The sequence below is a fragment of the Heterostelium album genome (assembly GCF_000004825.1).
Source record: "Heterostelium album PN500 unplaced genomic scaffold PPL_scaffold8, whole genome shotgun sequence".
Classification (NCBI taxonomy): Eukaryota; Evosea; class Eumycetozoa; order Acytosteliales; family Acytosteliaceae; genus Heterostelium; species Heterostelium album.
In genome coordinates, this window is record NW_008805070.1 from 1,819,035 (window position 1) to 1,841,528 (window position 22,494).

The 22,494-nt window shown below is 31.9% G+C and overlaps 9 protein-coding genes across 9 annotated transcripts; 4 read left to right on the forward strand and 5 right to left on the reverse strand.

Annotated features, from left to right (window-relative positions):
* Positions 1-499: 499 nt before the first annotated feature.
* PPL_08362 (B-box zinc finger protein) lies at positions 500-2,377 on the forward strand (the record flags this gene model as incomplete). The annotated part of the gene is made up of 4 exons (XM_020579179.1): positions 500-662; positions 697-1,029; positions 1,092-1,350; positions 1,756-2,377. The coding sequence occupies 4 exons, from the start codon at positions 500-502 to the stop codon at positions 2,375-2,377; spliced, it is 1,377 nt and encodes a 458-aa protein (XP_020431018.1).
* A 501-nt stretch (positions 2,378-2,878) lies between these two features.
* PPL_08363 (uncharacterized protein) lies at positions 2,879-4,717 on the forward strand (the record flags this gene model as incomplete). The annotated part of the gene is made up of 1 exon (XM_020579180.1): positions 2,879-4,717. One exon carries the CDS (start codon positions 2,879-2,881, stop codon positions 4,715-4,717), a length of 1,839 nt encoding a protein of 612 aa, XP_020431019.1.
* A 367-nt stretch (positions 4,718-5,084) lies between these two features.
* PPL_08364 (uncharacterized protein) lies at positions 5,085-6,857 on the reverse strand (the record flags this gene model as incomplete). The annotated part of the gene is made up of 1 exon (XM_020579181.1): positions 5,085-6,857. One exon carries the CDS (start codon positions 6,855-6,857, stop codon positions 5,085-5,087), a length of 1,773 nt encoding a protein of 590 aa, XP_020431020.1.
* A 1,013-nt stretch (positions 6,858-7,870) lies between these two features.
* Positions 7,871-8,326, reverse strand: PPL_08365 (H-type lectin domain-containing protein; the record flags this gene model as incomplete). The annotated part of the gene is made up of 2 exons (XM_020579182.1): positions 7,871-7,943; positions 8,031-8,326. The coding sequence occupies 2 exons, from the start codon at positions 8,324-8,326 to the stop codon at positions 7,871-7,873; spliced, it is 369 nt and encodes a 122-aa protein (XP_020431021.1).
* A 1,147-nt stretch (positions 8,327-9,473) lies between these two features.
* PPL_08366 (uncharacterized protein) lies at positions 9,474-13,418 on the forward strand (the record flags this gene model as incomplete). Its single annotated transcript, XM_020579183.1, has 5 exons — positions 9,474-9,519; positions 9,774-9,829; positions 10,533-12,893; positions 13,168-13,321; positions 13,363-13,418. 5 exons carry the CDS (start codon positions 9,474-9,476, stop codon positions 13,416-13,418), a joined length of 2,673 nt encoding a protein of 890 aa, XP_020431022.1.
* A 103-nt stretch (positions 13,419-13,521) lies between these two features.
* PPL_08367 (uncharacterized protein) lies at positions 13,522-15,438 on the reverse strand (the record flags this gene model as incomplete). The annotated part of the gene is made up of 1 exon (XM_020579184.1): positions 13,522-15,438. One exon carries the CDS (start codon positions 15,436-15,438, stop codon positions 13,522-13,524), a length of 1,917 nt encoding a protein of 638 aa, XP_020431023.1.
* Positions 15,439-15,677: 239 nt separating this feature from the next.
* PPL_08368 (uncharacterized protein) lies at positions 15,678-19,188 on the reverse strand (the record flags this gene model as incomplete). Its single annotated transcript, XM_020579185.1, has 3 exons — positions 15,678-18,182; positions 18,295-18,338; positions 19,164-19,188. 3 exons carry the CDS (start codon positions 19,186-19,188, stop codon positions 15,678-15,680), a joined length of 2,574 nt encoding a protein of 857 aa, XP_020431024.1.
* Positions 19,189-19,401: 213 nt separating this feature from the next.
* Positions 19,402-19,854, forward strand: PPL_08369 (H-type lectin domain-containing protein; the record flags this gene model as incomplete). The annotated part of the gene is made up of 2 exons (XM_020579186.1): positions 19,402-19,697; positions 19,782-19,854. The coding sequence occupies 2 exons, from the start codon at positions 19,402-19,404 to the stop codon at positions 19,852-19,854; spliced, it is 369 nt and encodes a 122-aa protein (XP_020431025.1).
* Positions 19,855-20,493: 639 nt separating this feature from the next.
* On the reverse strand, positions 20,494-22,413 carry PPL_08370 (B-box zinc finger protein; the record flags this gene model as incomplete). The annotated part of the gene is made up of 1 exon (XM_020579187.1): positions 20,494-22,413. One exon carries the CDS (start codon positions 22,411-22,413, stop codon positions 20,494-20,496), a length of 1,920 nt encoding a protein of 639 aa, XP_020431026.1.
* Between the last annotated feature and the right edge of the window lie 81 nt (positions 22,414-22,494).

Here is a 22,494-nt window from a genome sequence, read left to right on the forward strand (position 1 = left end):
CTGTCTATTTTTCATATATTTCTTTATCATCTACTTCACTCAGTATCTTTGATTAAATACTGACAATATAAATAAATTATAAATAATAATTATCAAAATTAAAAAGAAAATGTTTATTGAATTAATCTTAGTGATAAGAACAATCTAGGTTTTAAAAAAATTTTATTATTTTTACATTAATTTATAAATCACCTAGTCATATCATTGTAACATTGGTTGTATTTAGATGAGAATTTTGCTATTTATTTTCCTTTAGAGAATAGACAAAGTTTATATCTTTGGTGAAAAGAAAGATCTTTATATATTTGTTTAATTCCATGGAAAAACAGAAGCAAATTAAAAAAATTTGAGTGGTTGACCCCCAAATTTTAATGTTTTTCCATCTGTCACGTAACATGTACATATTTTTAAAAAAAAAATTCATTTTTTTTTGTAAAAAACCGAAAAATTAAAAAAAGATCAAAGTTAATACATAATTAAAAAGATATCAGTATAAACAATGAATAAATGTGATAAACACGATAAAGATCTTGATTTACTTTGTTCAGATTGTAAATCGATCATATGTTATCGTTGTCTTGTTGCGAAACATCGTCAACATAATACATATCATACAGATGATATCAAACAATCACTTTTAGATATAGATTATTCTGTTGTTGGTACAGATATTGATAGAAATAATAATTATAGTAGTAGTAGTAGCTAGTAGTGATGATGAAGATAATAATAATATTATTCAAGATAGAATAGAATGGTTATGGAGTCAAGTTAATGATTCAGTCTATCTTATTCAAGAGCTGTCAAAAACAGAGAATGAAATCAGTGATCATTTCAAACAATACTATGAAATGTTAATGAAAGAAGAGAGATCATTAAAACAACCAATCATCGATGAACTCGATCAAACCAATCAACTACTCGATAAACTAATCAAAGAAATACAATCATTACACAATATCATTCAATCAATCACTCCAACTCTTAAATCAGATGAACATAACAATGATAATAATAATGAAAAGAATAGTAATGATGATATTCATACAGAAAATAACAATAATAATAATAATGAATATGATATTCTCCAGATATATCAACTAGTTATGAAATACCAATATTGGTTGAATCAATTAAACAATCAAAATCATTCGAACAATTCATTCATAATAATAGTAATACAATATTTAATATTCAACAACAAAACAACAATGAAATCATTGAATATTTAAATAATAACAATGAAATCAACAAGAATAAGAAACAAAATAATAATAACTCTTTCGATTCATTCTCCAAAAATTCCATTTCTTTTCCAGATTTGAAATCACATTTATATAATGATAACTCGTTGTTATCGTTCTTGGTGATTATATGCCTGTTCGAATTTGTTGAAGTGCCATATTTATAAAAAGTATATGATTGTTGAATTAATTGTCTGATTCCTTCGAAATAACTTGGATATTTATAAATGTATCTCTTATCAAAGCTAAAACCATAATTAAGGTTGATATCAAATCCAATATTGTTATGATTAACAAAGTGATTTCGAATGATTTCTAAAATTGAATTATCTTGGAGATTATTATTTGATTTGATGTTATCAGACAAGTTATTGGAGGAGTTTAAACATCGAGAACGCATTTTCATTGGCGCAACAAAATCCACCATCTATATATTTTCAATGGAAAGAAAACTGTTCATTGCCTATTCAATCAAAGACAAAACATTCAGAAATGGAGATTATCATTATAGTGACACTATTGGTTTCATTGGTCAACCTTTTTCTTGCTTCATAGAACCATTCAACATCTATTTCTATGGCAAATCATACCATTCAAGACGGGATAGAACAATTTTAGTCCGATTCAATACGTTTCTGGAGGAATTCGAAGTGTTGCGGGATGATGACTGTGAACATATATTGCCATTTGGATTGTTTCACGATATCATAGAGAAATATTCGGTGCACTACGATTGCAAGGAGAAACAAATTGTCAGAGTTCGATATCAAATGTTTTCATCAACAATTTTATCGGAGAATATAATTGTCAGCGATGTCATTCCAAAATATATTGGCTATTGTTTTAAAGACGATCAACACTTGTATCTTTATTATGGTGATGAATACTCTGACTATTTCATTAAAGTCGACAGTTATGATGATATTGAGAATCTCGCAACAATTGAAGAACTTGCGCCAATAGATATTGAAAATCACGAAAACAAACCTTCGATAATAACAATGTTTTACAAATATAACAAGATCTATCTCTTCACCAAAGATAAATCGTATGTCTATTCTTTTAAACGCAAAGAATGGAAAGAATCTCATTATCAGACAACCAATGTTCATTTCATTTCAGAGTCAGAGTAATAATAAAATTAACTTTCAAATCCTTGACTAAAACACTATTCTCATGGTGTCTATTGATATAATTAATAACCAATATGTAAAAACAAATAAAAATCAAATTTTCAACCTACCTGACATTGTCTACATCATAAACAGCAACACTACCATTGATTGGATGTAGATTGGGGTTACTGAGTGATCATGATGATTTTTTTTTTTTTTTTAACATTAAATGTGCAACATATTAATTCATTTGTAACACTATTATTAGAGAGCGAATTATAAAATGTATCAAATACATCAGTATAGGACTTAGTTTACGAATCAAAGATTAATTGCAAAATGTATTAAATACAGTAAAAAATCATCGTGATCACTCTGTAACCCCAATTAAATTTTTTTTTATTAAGGCGCCAAAAGCTAGTTCTTTTTAAAAGTAAAAACGAAACCCTAAAACCGATAAAAAAAAATCATATTATTTTTTGTTTTTCATCTATATTCGTATATAATCAATAATAACAAATGAATAAATGCGATAAACACGATAAAGATCTCGATTTACTTTGTTCAGATTGTAAATCGATCATATGTTATCGTTGTCTTGTTGCGAAACATCACCAACATCGTACATATCACACAGATGACATCAAACAATCACTTTTAAATATCGATTATTCTGCTGTTTTTTATGGTTCATATATAGATAATGATGAGGATAATAACAATAAAGATTATATATTTCAAGATAGAATAGAATGGTTGTGGAATAAGCTTTATGATTTAGTTGATCATATTCAAGAGATGTCGAAAGTAGAGAATGAAATCAGCAATCATTTCAAACAATATTATGAAATGTTAATGAAAGAAGAAAGAAAATTGAAACAACCAATCATCGATGAAATCGATCAAACCAAACAACAACTCGATCAAATCATCAAAGAAATACAATCATTACACAATATCATTCAATCAATCACTCCAACTCTTAAACCAGATCTAAAGAATAATGATATTGATAATCATACAAATAATAACAATAATGAATATGATATTCTCCCAGATATATCAACTAGTTATGAAATACCAACATTGATTGAATCAATTAAACAATCAAAATCATTCGAACAATTCATTCATAATAATAGTAATACATTATTCAATATTCAACAACAAAACAACAATGAAATCATTGAATATTTAAATAATAACAATGAAATAAACAAGAATAAGAGACATAAGAATAATGATAACAATAAAACAAATAATAATAACAATGATAATTCAATTTTAGAAATAATTCGCAATCACATCGATAAGCACAATATTGATGAAGATGATATCGACATGAATGATAGTTATGTATTTAGCAAGAGTGATAAATTTCAAAGTTATTTTGAAGGAGTCAGACATTTTGTTCAAGAATCATATAGTTTTAATGATTACAATCGAAAAGACGATGATACTGATCATATCAAACATATTATCACCAAGAACGATGACAATGTGCTATCATTATACAAATGGGATAATGAAATGGAATTATTGGAGAATGAATCCAAGGAATTGGCCAAACTATTGGAAGAGTTTGTACGTCCAGAACACATTTTCTTTGGATCAACGAAAACAACCATCTATATATTCTCTATGTTGCGTCCTAAATTCATTGTCTATTCAATCAAAGACAAAACATTCAGAAAAGGATCATATGAATCCAATTTCCATCTTCTTTTCATTAGTCCACCTTCTACTACCTTCACTGATCCATTCAATCTCTATTTCTATGGAAAATCCTTCAGAGTAATTGATAATATAAAGTGCGAATGTACAAAGCTCGTTCGATTCAATACAATACTGGAGGAATTCGAGCTGTTGAGCAACGAGGAGAATGATCACATTTTTCCAATGGCAATTTTTCACCATGACATCCTACAAGAGACAGCCAAATACTCGATACACTACGATTCCAACGAAAAACAGATCGTTCGAGTTCTATTCCATGGATATTCAACAACTAAATCATCAGAGCATATCATTGTCAGCGATATCGTACCGAAATATATAGCCTCTTGCTTTGATGGATATCGATACCTGTATGTTTATTATGGTGATAAAGACACTGACTACTTCATAAAGTTCGACAACTATGATAAATCACCGAGTCCCAACGAGAATCTCCCAACAATCGAAGGACGTTTGCCAATAGAAGAACAAGAAAACCCCGTATCAATGCTTTACAAAGATACCAAGATCTATCTTTTCACAAAAGATCAAAACTTTGTCTATTCTCTCAATGACAAAAAATGGCGACAATCTAATCTTGACAAAGCTAAAATGCACATCTATTTTAAATTAATAGTATAATAATAATAGTAATAATAACTTCAATTCAATAAAATAGGTTATAAAAAAAAGTTAACTTTTTTATTATATTTATTGGTTGTTGTTGTGAAGATAAATTTAATGAACATGTTTACAAACGGCAACATTGTTGTTATCTATTTGTTTTCCAAAACTTTTCTCTTTTTTTCTCTTTCATCATTCAATCTTAAACTGACTTGTTATCAAAGTATTTCCTACCAATACCAGTATGATTGTAGAATTTCAAAAACACAGAAGTCAAATGGATTCATCTTTTAATAGGTTACTTCCAATCTTCTTTAAAACATCTTTTTAGACCCAAATAATAAACAATTGTTTTTTTTTTAAAAATTATTAATCGATTTTATTTCTACAAATAGAGCGGACCCTCATCATCACTATCTACTTCTTCTTCTTCTTCTTCGACATGTATTTCAGTGGGTGTATCATGCTGCTTTGGTTTGTTGATAGATAGCCATCTTATCACTTCTCTATAATCATTTTCATGAGCATAATCGATTCCTTCGTCTGTGCAGCCTTCTGTACGATTTTCATGAAGCCATTTTAATATGTGCATATGATGGGAAATAATAGCATCGTCCATAGCACGGGTTGAACAACCTTCACTTCTATTTTCATGTAACCACTCTAAAACTGAAAGATGTCCATTTGATGCAGCCAAATCCATTGCTCTAACCGAACAACCTTCACTTCTATTCTCATGGAGCCAAATAAGAGTTTCCAAGGAACCGCTACTTGCCGCATTGTCCATAGCTTTTTTTGAACATCCTTCACTTCTGTTCTCATGCAACCACTTCACCATTCTTAGGTCACCAAAATAAGCGGCGTTTTCCATTGCATTTTTTGTACAACCTTCACTTCTATTTTCATGTAACCATTTTACAACTTCGTAATTTTTATAGAAGCAAGCATTGTCCATTGCATTTTTTGTACAACCTTCACTTCTATTCTCGTGCAACCATTTAACAACATGGAGGTGGCCATTTTGAGCAGCGGTATTCATTGCGTCAGTACTACAACCTTCACTTCTATTTTCGTGGAGCCACACTACGATTTCCAGGAATCCGCCACCTGCCGCATGGTCCATAGCTTGATGGGTACATCCTTCACTTCTATTCTCATTTAACCACTTTACAATTTCAAATCGACCGTTCATAGCTGCGTTATCCATGGCCCAAGTAGTTGCTCTTGCACTTTGATTCTCGTGTAACCATTTTACAATATCTAGGTGTTTCGAGCTCGCATAATCGATAGCATCTGATGAAAGGTCGGCATTAACATGATTCAACAGATACTTGAGCAACTCCAAATGTCCTTTCATAGCTGCCAAGTAAGCAGCTCTAGAAGTAGCGGAACCAATTCGATTGTAGTGTAACCATTTCAAAATATCAAGGTGGCCAAACTCTGCAGAAACATCGATAAGAGTTAAAAATGAAAGTTCGTCGTCGTCCTCAAAAGTAAATCTATCTTTGGCTTCTTTCTTTAGATATTCAAGAACGTGAAGATGACCTCCACGAACAGCTTCAATGGTCATAGAATTTCCGGCTCTGTACTTGGAGTGATTCGCAGCCAACCACTCTATCATATCGATACGACCGACTCTTGCAGCATTGTTAAATGCTATCGCTATCGATTCATTTGATACTCTACACTTTCCAGCAAAATACTTGAGACGCTCGATATCTCCACTCAATGGAGCTTCAGACATTGCACTTTCATAGTTCACCTGGACACTCTCGAGACTCTCGATGTAATGGATGATTTCCCAATCACGTGACTCTATCATAATCGTTGAATTACCCAGTAATTTACGCTCCCTATCGATCGCGCCCACCAGATACTTGAGAACCTCTAAATTGCCAGCTTTCACCGTAGATCTAAAGATGTCATATATATCCTTCTTGTTGAAATCTTTCAACACCAATGGGTTGTCGGTGAAGTATTTCTCCAACTCTGTCTTATAACCATTACCAGCCATGGCTGCTGGAGACTCCCAAAGTGCTTCATAAGTGTATTTCTTTCCCTTTGGATCGATTTGTTTACCAATAGCCAAAACATCTTCAAATACTTTTATTCTAAGTGGTTTTTGATTAAATATTGCAGAATATAGTTCTTTTTGCATTTTTATATATATTTGTGATTAAATACTAATTATGATGATCAAAGTTTGTTTTTTTACTTTAATAAATATTTTTTTAATTCTCATATTTATCGCAGATCTTTTTGTTTTTAATAGTAGATTTTTTAGATTCCAAAAACTAATTCTTCATTAAACAAAATAATCTGTTGAGTTCACTTTTTTTATTATTCATCTGTTATCAGATATATTTAAGTTCATCAACAAACAATGAATAAATGTGATATTCATGATAATGATCTTGATATTTTATGTTCAGATTGCAAATCGATCATATGCTATCGTTGTCATATATTAAATCATCATCAACATCGTACATATCACACAGAAGACATCAAACAATCACTTTTAAATATAGAATATTCTGTTGTTATAAAAAACAGCAGAATAATCTATAAACTGTTTTATTATTATTATCTATTTCTATATCTTTTTTTTATCTAGATCATTCCCACTCTTACTACTACTATTATTATTTTTATCAGTATCTGTACCTACGACAGAAAAATCTATATAATATTTAGTCTGTGAACTGCACCCATACCATCTACAAACATGTAGTGGGTTAGGATTTGGCTGCGTGATTAACTCTATTCAGTAGCTTTTTACTATACCCTTAGCAAAGGCCCCATTAAAGTTTCCTTTATTGGTTAGTACTACTGACCTAACAAGTACTCTCCGCAATTTGGCAATCTAGCAACACATCAAGTCACCAACTCTTGTTGTGTGGCACTAACCAATCAGTGCTATTCCCAATCTGCATTGGGCCGATTGATTTTTCTAATTAAATGTTCCATCGACACAAACTTTCATTACCACATTTTATAGTGCATTGTATCCTCAAAAATAACTCAAAGAAAACTGTGTTTGTTTTCCAAATTTGATAGAAACCATTTTGCTTTAGATTATTTATTAATTTTTTAATTTAATTTAGATCTAATAAATCTAATTCCATATTTAAATTTTTTTGAAAAGATAGAAAGTTAACCTAAACTGATTTAACAGCATGATGGGGTGAAAGTGGCAATCCAAAGAGCACCATAACCATATGAGTCACTGTCTGCCCAGGTACTATATATTTATACATAAATAATATCAGAAGTGTTTAATAGAATTAGTATATAGGTAAATTTTGATCTTAGTATTCACGATACATACACATATTTGACATTGAAACCAGTGTTGGTGATATTGACAGCCTTGGCATAGACTCTGAAGTTTTTGCTTTGATTTTGATCAGCACAAGCTATGGCAACACTGACCTTTGGAGTTGTTCCACATGGGAATGGAGTGGCGAACTTCACTGGGAGAAGGTAGAATTTCTCCTTGACATCTGGGTGTTTTTCGTTTGGAGCTGATTGTGGTGGAGTAACAACATGACCAACATCATCAACATAGTTGAAACTACCATGATCAATCATAGTTACACTTCTATTACAACATGTACAAGTCATTTTGTTATTTGATTACTATTAGAATTTATAAAAATAATATTTATATGTTTTAATATTTTGAAATACTACTACAAAAGTTTCGAGTATTTATACTTTTATTTGACACTGCACTATTCATTGCATATGCACAAAGGAAGTTAGATATTTTGATAATAAAATTTAATAAAAAAGAATCATTAGCAATCGAGATTCATTGTTTTGTAAATTGTCACACATCCATCAAGTTGGATTCCCAATCCAATTTACAAATCTTCAATCAAATCCATCAACATAACGACATTATTGATAAAGAAATAGAAATTATGAAATACTTTTTGACTTTTTATTTTTAATTATTGCAATCTATTCAATCAAAATATTATTTTTATTATTTCAATTTTGGTTGAACCAATACAACAATTTTGAACAGTTCCAAAAAAAACAAGGAAGACATGATTCAACGAAAAAAGATACGAAAATCAAAAAGGTGGGACAAAAAAAAGCTTGTTTTTGTTTTTTTTGTTTTCAGATTGAGGAGATTAAGAAAATGAGGTGCTTAAACTAATATCTCAACACCACAGAGCATTTGGATCATCAAATGAAATTGAACACAAAAAGATTTCATTTGTAAAAAGATTTCAATACAAATGATTTGAAAAAAATTTAAAGATTATAGTTCATGATCATTTATTAACCATAACTCAGTTTTATACTTGAATAGATTTTCTATTTTTTTTCCAACACTATTTTAATCTTTTAATATTGGTGGACTTTAACTTAAGATTATGAATAAATATTTTTGAATTATCTATTACAACTAAGGTTCCTTTTAACTTTTTTGTTTTTTCATTTTAAAAATAAATTTTGTGGCTTAAATGAATCAACAAGAAGGGGAAAAAAAGGAAAAAAAATTTGTTGTTAAAAAAAAACAATTACGCCAAATTTATTGTCAAGATTATGTGTTTAAACAAGGTACTAAAATTTCTTGGTTCCTTTCTGAGTGGTTGACCTCAAATTTTAATGTTTTCTCTGTCACTGAATAGAATTAAATAATTATTAAACTGACAATTGAAGTTAAATAAAACTGATTTAAATCATCCCCAATAGCAAAAATCTAATCAGGTGTGGGGTTCAAATGGTTTTTAACATTTTTTAAATTTCAACAGTCATGGTAGCAACTTTAGAACAAAGATACAAACATAGATATAAAGTATGTAAAGAGAACATTTGTCAATCAACAAATTTTTTTTCTAATAAAAACAAAACTAATTGTATTATATCTACTTATCTGTCTACCTACCAATCAAATAATACTAGTTTCATCAAGATCTCGAAAGTGTTCAGAAAGGTGTTTTATGAAAGATGGAAGAAAACACATGGTAAAGACTATGTTGAAAATGCAGAGCATGGCGAGATGGTTAGAGTGGGAACATCGTTCAAGATGACATTCGAAACTATATTTCCAAAGTCATATCGAGATTCCCAGTCGAGGAATACAAGGTAGCTTCAAAGCGAACGCTGGATGTAGGAGATACAGGTCCGGCATCGATCATAGTGGAAGTTCGGTTGTAAATACGCATTCATTGCTATAACCACCTGTAATTTAGAGTTTGACGGTGCTAAAAGTTGGTATTCAGAGTTGCACTCGGTAGTGTACCATTATCCGATACTCTTTGTCGCGCCTGTCTCAAACCACGCACATCGAAATGCTCGAATTGTAAAGCATCCTATTGCGATAGATCTAAGTGATTGTCAAGCTTTAGATTGGAAAGACTTGGATCACAAATCACTCTTTAAATATGATGATTTAATTCAAAATAAATTATAATATTTAATTTGTAAATTTAATTGAAAATATTTCTAAATTGTTTTTTAACAATTGGAATAAAATCAAATCAAACGACTTAAATTTGAATGTACTTAACTAAATCTTTTTCCCTCTTCTTTTTCAGTTTATTTAATTCAAAAAAAAATTACATTGCAATGTACCTAACTCAAAAAAATCAATGAAAAAATCAAAAACCAAATATTAAAAAAATAAATATTACAAAACACTATAACTAACAGTCATGGTAGTAACTTTAGAACAAAGATATAAAAATAGATATAAAGTATGTTTAAAGAGTTATTATAACTTATTATTGAATATTATTATTATATTTTTTAATAATTATACTAATTCTATTATTTAAAAACAATCTACTATAATCTTATCAAATCTATATAGCTTCATCACGATCTTGAAAGAATATTAAGAGTGTTCAGAAAGATTTTCTATGAAAGATGGAAGAAAACACATGGTAAAGACTATGTTGAAAATCCAGAGCATGGTGAAAAGGTTACAACGGGAACATCGTTCGATGTGATCATGGGTCTGGAGAGTATGAAGAAGATTAACAGTGGTCGCACCGTAGATTGGGATTTCAAGACATGGCACAACATTCTTTCAAACTACCCGTGGAAGAACATACCAGAGAGACAACTGATCGCGCAGAATGCAGATATCGGTCAGTTCTGTAGTATGATGTATCAGATGTTCTTCTGGGACGACTCAAAGGACAAGCTAAAGAAGCGACCATGCAGTCATGGTTGTGCTCACGAAGAGGAGTTTGAAGTGTGGGATCACACCTCAAAGATGCGTCAGATGAACATGGACGTCTCGTTGAGAATCGACAAGACTATGACCACCAAAGATTGGAACGGAATATGGCGTTCATTCCAACAGAACGACGACAACTACCAAGCACTTCCACTCTACGACGATCTCACCGAGATGGAGCTGTCGATGGCCTACAAGAAGGAGGCAGACGAACAAATGGCAAAAGGTAACTTTGTCCTAGCAATTCACTTGTTGACACTGGCACTCGACTATCGTTGTGTAACCGAGCATTACTTGGCTGGACTGTTTGAGCAGCGTGCAACTTGTTATGTCCAGTGGATGGAGAACAATAAGATGATTGTCAAATCATTTGCTAAGCTGGCAAAGCGTGACATTCAGAGATCTATTGGTATTCGACCATGTCATGCCTCTTCCTACTCGGTGTTGGCGCGTTGTCATGATATTCTGAGTAAGCACAACAAAGCTGCCTATTTCCACAAGACAGCACTCCAACTCGATCCAAAGAATCAAGCTTTAATGGACGCCAAGAAACGTTCGGAAGAATTAAAGAAGAAGTCGCCATACGCTAAACCAATCGACCCAATGAAAATCATGCCATTCGTCATGTCAAGAGGTGGTCTCACCACAAAGGAGCATATGAACGTATTCACCGACCTCACCGAAGCAGAACTAACCACCTACTACAATGTATTCGAGGCAGCTATGGGTGATGGTTCAAAAGATCGACGTGAACACTACGACAAATCAACTGAAGAATTTAAAAAACAAACGTTTTACTACTCCAACGATAAGGAAGCGATTGAATTGTTTAAGAAATCAGTCGCAGAAAAGTCGATACATGCCGAGTGTTATGTTGGTGTCGCTCGTCAATACTTGGATGGTGGTCCTCTTTGTAATTCTCCAGACGCCAAGCAAAAGGCAACCGATTTGTTAAAGATTGCCATTCAAAAACCTTTCGTTTTGTCAACTGGTTACAAAATCAATCATGGTGTTGGTGAAGCGTATCTTCTTCTTGGAAAGCTGGCATTGGCCGACGAACAATCGGAACAAGCTCTTGCCTATCTCCACAAAGCAATCGAGTTCAACGATGGTTGTCTAACTCTTTCGAGTGCGGCATTCCTACTCGGTACAGAGTATATCAAGATCGGTAGCCCCAACATCGAGAGAGGTTTGGCAATTTTGAGAGTAGCAGCAGACAAAGGAAGTAGAAAAGCTTCCGTTTCACTGCGTGACTATTATCTCCAGATCAATGGCGAGGATTCACCGAAAACCAAGTATTGGACATCCTATGTTAAATTCCCTCCCAAGTGGGAAGTGGTAACACCCGTTGTATTCCCAGGCAGTGAAATTCAGAAACCATTGGCCAAACCATCGAACGCGCGTGACAAGAATATCATCAAGAATTTCCGTGATCTCCTTTTGAAGAATGCCAAGAACGAAGTGAAAATATCAAAGTCGGCAAAGATGACATTCGAATCTTCATACCCACCGGCACATTTCAAAGTCGAGGAATACAAGGTGGTCGGACAGCGATCGATCGACGCCGGACCAACCAGTCCGTTCGCCGGATTGTTTGGCGCTCACATTACACAGTGCTATGAGAAATGCTATCTCGTGGGTGTAGTGAGAGAACCGGCACTCTGTAAAGGAGAAACCTTTGAACTGTTGGTACAAGACGTAGAGAACGTCCCAGTGAGAATCGAAGTGCGTGGTTACAATCCAAGAATTTTCAAGATCGGTAGTAAATACGCATTCTTTGCCATCACCACCTGTCAATCAGAGTTTGATAAAGCCAACATTCACTATACAGAGTACGTTGCTGTCGGTGGTATTCCATTGTCCGATTTGATTTGTCGCGCCTGTCTCAAGCCATGCACATCGAAATGCTCGAAATGTCCGGCACCCTATTGCGATAGAGATTGTCAAGCTTTGGATTGGAAAGACTTGGATCACAAATCACTCTGTGGTGTTAGTTTGCCACTCCAAAGAATCGAAGAGAACATCGCTAAAGAATTTGAAAACATCTTAAAGATTGATGATGGTTATTTATAATGATTATTTAGAAGGAATGATTGGGTTTTTTTTTGCACAACTTTTTTTTTTTCTCGCATTAATTTCATTTTTTAGGGGAGGATAAAATGAAATTACACATATGTAAGAGATGGTTTGACAATTGTAATAAATATCTATGTTTCAATAATGAAAGCTTTGCGAGTTCAAGAGGTTTCAATATCTTTTGTAGTTGAAACTTTACATTGAATTCATACAAAGATCAATCGATCAAAATATAGATCAGAGACATCTTGCATTTCTTGATTCGTCAAATAATATCAAAGATTACTACGATAATCGTAAGCAATTAAAACCCAACTTTATTGAAGTTATTCAAACTCGTAGTATATATAATAATATCTATTAAAATTATCAATTCATTTAGATATTATGTCTGAAGACATTAGAAGAATAAGTAACTCCAATGTAAATTCATTGTAATAGAACTAAATATTTAAATAAATGCAATCAAATAAAATTATTAGCAGTTGTTCTTTCGTTGTTTCGCAAAAATATTAAAATAATTTTATTTTTGATGAGCATATCAAGACATCAAGTCTGTTATCATCCTAACATTCGATGTCTTAAGATGAGATTGTTTCCATTGGTTATTATTGATCGAATAGACATAGTTGCGTTCGTTTGTGAATAGATAGAGCTTTTCATCATTCTCGACATACTCGTAAATCATTGGTGTCAGAACCAAGACTTGATTCTCAATTGCCTCTGTCACTTTGGCACGTCCTTTAATGGTTTTAAGTTCTTCAGGATCATCTTCCATTTTGTAGAGATTGATTTGAATAAAATAGTCACTTTTTGCATCACCATAATAAAGATACACGTTGCTTTCGCCGTCATAGCAATAGCTGACGAATGTGGGTACTGTAGCAATCGGAATATCATAAGTGTTTTCGATTACTGTCGAAAACATTTGATATTCAACCAAAACCATTTCTCTGTTAAAACTATCATAATAAATAGTGTATAAATAGTTCTCAGAGTCATCAGTGGCAAGTTCAAACATAGCAATTGGAATAGTTCGACGGGAGAAGGTGTTATCATGTTGGAATTGTTCGAATTCCTCCAGAAATGTATTGAATCTAATAATTGTTGTTTGGTCATCTCTACCTCTGTCTATTCCATAGAAATACAAGTACATTCCACTAGCGAATGTACTAACGCGATAAATGAAATCAAATTCATCATGTTTACAAAATGATCCTTCTCTGAAAGTGTTGTCATTGATTGAATAGGCAATGAATTTACTGATTTCTCTTGTAAATAAATAGATGGTGGTGTTTGATGACGCAAAGAATACTGAGATGGTATCTTGATATTTTTCCATTTGTTTGACCCATTTCATCAATTGTTTTGATTCATTCTCCATCAATTCCATTTGATTACCAGTTGTGAAATCACAATTGTATAATGAAATAACATTGTCTTTGTCCTTTGTGATAATATACCTGGTTTCTTTGGAGTTATTAAAATTGACCTGAAGTGATTCTTTAATGAAATGTCGTATTCCATTAAAATAACTTTGATTCTTTTGGCTTTTAGTGACTGAAATATAATCATCATTCTTATTTAAGATGTGTCTGATATCGATCTTGTATTGATCAAAATGATGGCGAATGATCTCTAAAATTGAATTATCATTGTTATTTGTTTTAATATTATTATTATTCTTATGTCTCTTGTTCTTGTTGATTTCATTGTTATTATTTAAATATTCAATGATTTCATTGTTGTTTTGTTGTTTAATATTAAATATTGTATTACTATTATTATGAATGAATTGTTCTAATGTTGTTGATTGTTTAATTGATTCAATTAAAATTGGAAGTGAATAATTGATTGTTGAATCTGAAAGAATATCATATTCATTACTGTTATTATTATTATCATCTAATTTATCGATATCATTGCTCTTTGGATCTGGTTTAAGAGTTGGAGTGATTGATTGAATGATATTGTTTAATGATTGTATTTCTTTGATGATTTGATCAAGTTGTTGTTTGGTTTGATCAAGTTCATCGATGATTGGTTGTTTTAATTTATTTTCTTCTTTCATTAACATTTCATAATATTGTTTGAAATGATCACTGATTTCATTCTCTATTTCACTCAGTTTCTGAATATGATTGACTGATTCCTTTGATTTATTCCATAACCATTCTATTCTCTTTTGAATTATATTACTATTATCTTTATCTTTATCAGTACTATCATTATTTTTATCTTTACTTATATTATTGTTCTTCTTTTCATTTTCACTATCTATCTTATCATTATTAGTTGAAACAGAATAATCTATATCTAAAATTGATTGTTTGATTTCATCTGTATGAAGTGTATAATGTTGTTTATGTTTTGAAAGTTGGCATCGATAGCATATTACAACATTACAATCTGAACATAAGATATCAAGTTTTTCTTTATGTATAACACACTGTTTCATTGTTTGTTTATAAATAAATGTTATTTTATGTTTGTTCACTCTTTAAAAACAAATTAATTAAATTTTTTTCAAAATACTTGGAACTGACTGAAAAAAAAAAACTAAAATTGGCACAAATGAACTTCAGATAAATCAGCATAGAAATAAAAATAGTTTAAAAGTGTTTGAGTATTAGTACATACATATCTATATAATGATATATATATTTATTAAAATTAATATTAAGATTGATTTATATTTTATAATGGGATATCATCAATCTTTAAGGTATTTTCAAATTCTTTAGCGATGTTCTCTTCGATTCTTTGGAGTGGTAAACTAACACCACAGAGTGATTTGTGATCCAAGTCTTTCCAATCCAAAACTTGACAATCTCTATCGCAATAGTTTGCTGGACATTTCGAGCATTTCGATTTGCATGGCTTGAGACAGGCGCGACACAGAGAATCAGATGATGGAGCACCACCGACAGCAATGTATTCTGAATACCACAGGTCGGCACCATCAAACTTTGATTGACAGGTGGTTATAGTAAAGAATGCGTATTTACAACCGATCTTGAAAACTCGTGGATTGTAACCACGAACCTCCACTCTCATGGCGGTATTCAGTACGTCTTGTATCAACAGTTCGACAGAGGTGCCTTTGCAGAGTGCCGGTTCTCTCATTGTACCGACGATATAGCATTTCTCGTAGACCTTTGGCATGCCCAGCGCTTTGAAGTCTAAGCCTGCCATCGGACCGACATCTCCCATATCCAACGATCCCTTTGAGGACACTTTGAAATCCTCGACTGTGAATCGTGCAAACTTTGGCTTTGGGAATTTCGTCTCGAATGTCATCTTTGCAGTCTTTGGAATTTCCACTTCACTCTTGGCGTTCTTCAAAAGCAGTGAACGGAAATAGCTGATGATTTTCTTATCATTAGCATCAGTTGGTCTGGACAATGGTTGTTGAAGTTCGCTACCTGGGAATACGATAGGTGGTTCAGCATTCCATCTGGGTGGAATTTTGACCCACGATGTCCAATATTTAGTCAGTGGTGAATCGACACCATTCGTTTGGAGATAGTAGTCACGAAGTGAAACGGCAGCTTCTTTACTTCCGTTGTCTGCTGCTACTTTCAATATTGCCAAACCTCTCTCGACCTCGATGTTGTTGCTGTCGCCACCACTCTTGATATACACTGTTCCAAGTTGGAATGCTGCACTTGAAAGAGTTAGACAACCATCGTTGTTCTCGATTGCTTTGTGGAAGTAATCGATCGCTTGTTCCGATTGTTTATCGCCCAATGCCAACTTTCCAAGAAGAAGATACGCTTCACCCACTCCATTGTTGATTTTGAAACCGGTTGACAAAACAAAAGTTTGTTGAATGGCAATCTTTAACAATTCCACTGCTTTATCTCTGGCACCTGGTTCATTACGAAGAGTTCCATCCAAATACTGACAAGCGACACGAACATAACACTCGGCGTGTATCGTTCGCTCTTTGATAGACTTCCTATATATATCAATCGCCTCCTTCGCTTTGGAGATAGAAGGTTGTTGAAATTCCTCTGTTGATTTGTCGTAGTGTTCACGTCGAGCTTTGGAACCGTCAAACTCTGTCGCCTTGTGAACATCGTAGTAGCTGGCCAGTTCCACTTCAGTCAGGCTTTGGAAGATATCCATATGTTCTCTTGTGGGGAGATCACCTCTTGACATGACGAATGGATCGATACTCAATGGATGAATTGGCATAGCATATGGAAGATACCTCTTCGCCATCTCCTCCGAACGTTTCTTGGCGTCCAAGAAAGCTTGATTCTTTGGATCGAGTAGGAGTGCCGTCTTGTGGAAGTAGGCAGCTTTAGCAGCTTTGTCAAGACGATTTATGATATCATGACAACGCGCCAACACTGAGTAGGAAGCGGCATGACATGGTCGAATGGCAAGAGATCTCTGAATGTCACGCTTTGCCAGTTTACCAAATGATTTGATTGCCATCTTATTCTTTTCCATCCAAAGGACATAACAAGTTGCGCGCTGCTCAAACAGTCCAGCCAAATGATGCTCGGTTACACCACGATAGTCGAGTGCCAGTGTCAACAAGTGAATTGCTAGGACAAAGTTACCTTTTGTCATTTGTTCGTCTGCCTGCTTCTTGTAGGCCATCGATGGTTCCATCTCGTTGAGTTCATCGTCATTGTAGAGTGGAGCTGCTTGGTAGTTGTCGTCGTTCTGTTGGAACGCACGCCACACATCCGACCAATCTTTGTTGGTCATCGTCCGGTCGATTCTCACCAACACGTCGGTGTTGTGCTCACGCACCTTTGTCATATAATCCCAGACTTTAAAGTCTTCTTCGTGAGGACAACTCCGACAGCCATGAAATAGATTCAGACTGCATCGACGCTGCTTTACCTTCTTCTTTGAGTCGTCCCAGAAGAAGTAACGATTCATTAGATTTGTCAATTTAGTGATATCTTCATTCTGTGCGATCAGTTGTCTCTCTGGTATGTTCTTCCATTGGTAGTTTGAAAGAACGTTATACCAAATTATGTAATCCCATTCTACGGTACGACCACTACAGAGCTTCTTCATACTAACGACACTCATTATCTTATTGAACGACGATGTTCCCAATCTAACCATCTCACCATGTTCTGCATTTTCAACATAGTCTTTACCATGTGTTTTCCTCCATCTTTCATAAAACACCTTTCTGAATACTCTTAATATTCTTTCAAAATCGTGATGAAACTAGTATTATTTGATAAGTATTTGATAGAGAATTAGTATTAATTATAAAAATCAACATTTGTACATATATATATCTAAATTCACCATAAAACAATAATATCTCTTTACATACTTTATATCTATGTTTATATCTTTGTTCTATAGTTACTACCATGACTATTGAAATCAAATTAATTGATCATCAAAAAAAAATAATAAAAAAAAATTTTTAAAAAAAAAAATACATGACTTTTTTCAAACATACAGATAAAATATTCATCTAATACTGTTTTCAAGATTAAATAATTGGAAAATTTCAAAATCTTTAAATTTCAATGAAGAAATTAAAAATAAGAATTTGAATTATAGAGATAAAGTCTCTAAAAGAGAAAGAGGAAAGAGAACCTGAAACAAATTTTTTTTTCTCTGTCAAGGAATGGAATTAAACAATTATTACTTATTGAAAATTAGATTTGTTAAGAAAAATTGATGAACAAATTTGTTTTTATTGTATTCAATTTCATTCATAGGATGTTCTTCCAAAGGATCTGTGGTGTGCAGAGATGCAAAACTTAGTCTTGGAAAATCTCCTCAAATCTGAACCAAAAAAAAAAAAGTTGTCATTTTTTTGTCCAAGACAATCTTTTTTCGGTGAATAAAACCAAACTGGCTCCTAACCTTCTACCTGGTCATTTTTATTTTTTTTAAAAATAGAGGGGTTAATATGATTAGAGTTTTTTTTTTATTTTATTCAATTTTGGGTTACAAGAAAGGGTCTGTCTTGTTTCTTTTTTTTTTGCAATCCAAGTAAGATGTTTTGTTGTTCAATCAAAATTTTAGTGTAAATCAAGATTTGATTTTGATTGATAAAAATAATTGTAAATAATAGGTCATAGAAAATAAAAATAAACAAATATAAACTTAAACTTGACTATTCATGGGCAACTTTTAGAAATTGATTGGAAATTTGGCCTAAAATGAATAAAACAAGTCTGACCTTACTTTGATTTGTAGTTTGGGTTGGCATTAAGTTAGGTGACAATTTACAAAACAATGAAATCTCGATCATTCATCATTATTTGTAATTGTTTTTATTAAAATATCTTCCTTTATGCATTTTCAGTGCTGTGGATCAAGCATAGCAAAATAATATAAATACTCGAAACTTTTGTAGAAATATTTCAAAATATTAAAAGATATAAATATAAATATTTATAAATACTAATAATTATAATTCAAAATGACTTGTACATGTTGTAATAGAAGTGTAACTATGATTGATCATGGTAGTTTCAACTATGTTGATGATGTTGGTCATGTTGTTACTCCACCACAATCAGCTCCAAACGAAAAACACCCAGATGTCAAGGAGAAATTCTACCTTCTCCCAGTGAAGTTCGCCACTCCATTCCCATGTGGAACAACTCCAAAGGTCAGTGTTGCCATTGCTTGTGCTGATCAAAATCAAAACAAGAACTTCAGAGTCTATGCCAAGGCTGTCAATATCACCAACACTGGTTTCAATGTCAAATATGTGTATGTATCGTCAATACTAAGATCAAAATTTACTTATATACTAATTCTATTAACACTTCTGATATTATTTATATAAATATATAGTACCTGGGCAGACAGTGACTCATATGGTTATGGTGCTCTTTGGATTGCCACTTTCACCCCATCATGCTGTTAAATCAGTTTAGGTTAACTTTCTATCTTTACAAAGAAATTTAAAAAGTCTTTTCAAAAATAAATACGGATATTCTGAATTGAAACAAATAGAGAAAGTTTTTATTTTCTTTTATAAAAAATAATTCGAATAGAGTCCATAGGTGTCAAAAGCAAAACTTGATTGTTGGGAACTTTTGCAGGTCCTTCAAAGGTGGCGAGTTTATCGATTAATGGTTCATGATCCAGAGATGAATCTATTCTATAATTCTATATCAAATTCCCTCAAACCAGATTCTTTGAAATCGAGTACTGCGCATCGATTATCAAAAAGATCGTACCAACAATCTTCAGCTATTTCTATGATGTTTATAACTTATTATATTTTATTATGGTGATAGAAACCCAGACTTTTTCATAAAATTTCAGCTTATTAACTTGTATTACTTTTTATTCTAACACTATCTATCAGCATCTATCACCCTATATGCATCCATTTTATACTTCATATGAAGCAGTTAGAACAAAGTACTATAGATTCTATATAATCATATTACAATTTCATTGTTGTTGACTCATAAAACAAAATAAAATGTTTGGGATACTTGTTTTTAAAAATGTATATTATTAAAACTTTTATTATCTTTTAAAATGTTGACTATTTTTATTTGTTATATTTCGCTATATGTTGAATATTCGATGACTGAAGATGAGATTGTTGCCATGATTTGTCTTTTACAGAAAAGACATAGTTTTGATCTTTGGTGAAAATATTGATCTTTTTATTTTCTTTAATTTCATAATTGGAAGCCATTGGTGTCAACAACAACAATTTATTGTTGCGAGAATCGACCTTGGCACGTCCTTCGATGGTGGCGAGTTTAATGATGTTTATTTTAGAGTTAGAAATGTTAAACTTGATGAAATAGTCAGAGTCGACATCGCCATAATAAAGATACACCAAGTCAGCACCTTCGTAGAAATAGCTGAAAAATGTTGGTACGATGTTTTTGATAATTGCAACGGAGAAACTAACTTCAAACGAATTTGACATGAACTCAACTAAAACAATCTCCTTTGTTGAAGCATCATAATACATCGAGTATAGGTTGAGATAGCTACTAAACAATGCCAATGGTATTCTTTTTATCGAGTCTTTGTCAACAAACAATTGTTCAACAGTTTGTTGTATTGTATTGTATCTTAGTATCAAGTTATTTCCGCCACTAACTTTACCCTTGCCATAGAAGTAGATGTAGAATGGTTCTTTGAAGCAAGTTACAGGTTTATTCATGAAATTTAATTGAAAACCATAATAGTTTGATTTTATGAGTGTCTTGTCAATGATTGAATAGGCAATGAATTGATTTTTATTAAAGAAGAAATAGATGGTGGTGTTTGATGATGCAATGAGAGTGGGTGCAGAGTTTTGAGGTTGTTCTAATAGTTCGACCAACTCTTTTGATTGATTCTCCATCAATTCCAATTGATTGCCAGATTTAAAATCACCTTTGTATAATGATAATACATTGTCTTGATCCATTCTGATAAAGCATGAATTATATTTATTATTAATTGATTGATTAATAAAATCAATATAAAGATCTTTTTTAATGAAATATCTAATTCCATCAAAATGACTCTGATATTCAGTAGGCCTTAAAATTAAAAAATAATTATTCATATTTAATATTTGATTGAAATCGATGTTGTGTTGATCGAAATGATTACGAATGATCTCTAAAATTGAATTATCATTGTGATTATTTTTTGATTTGATATTATCATTATTAATTTGTTTCTTATTCTTGTTGATTTCATTTTTATTATTTAAATATTCAATGATTTCATTGTTGTTTTGTTGTTGAATATTGAATATTGTATTACTATTATTATGAATGAATTGTTCAAATGTTGTTGATTGTTTAATTGATTCAACCAATGTTGGAAGTGAATAATTGATTGTTGCTATATCTGAGGGAATATCTTCATTATTATTATTCTTATTTGTATGATTATCATCTAATTTATCATTACTATCATTACTATTATGTTCATCTGGTTTAAGAGTTGGAGTGATTGATTGAATGATATTGTGTAATGATTGTATTTCTTTGATGATTTGAGCGAGTTGTTGTTTGGTTTGATCTAATTCATCAATGATAGGTTTCTTTAGTTTTCTTTCTTCTTTCATTAACATTTCATAATACTGTTCGAAATGATCACTGATATCATTCTCCATTTTACTAAGTTTTTGAATATGATTGACTGTCTCTTTTGATTTATTCCATAACCATTCTATTCTATCTTGTAAAATATTATCTTTATTTTTATTATTTTCTTTGTTTATATTATCGTTACTAGTGTTATTATTATTATTATTCTCTAACTCATTATCTTTCTTATCACTTTTATCTTTATAAACAACAGAATAATCTATATCTAAAAGTGATTGTTTGATATCATCTGTATGTAGTATACGATGTTGATTGTGATTCGACATGAGACAACGATAACATATTACAACATTACAACTTGTACATAATATATCAAGTTTTTTATTATGTTGAACACACTTATTCATTGTTTGTTGATTATATAATATATGAATAGTTTAATAAAAAATAAAAAAAGTAGACTATGCAAAGTCTGACTTGACATAGCG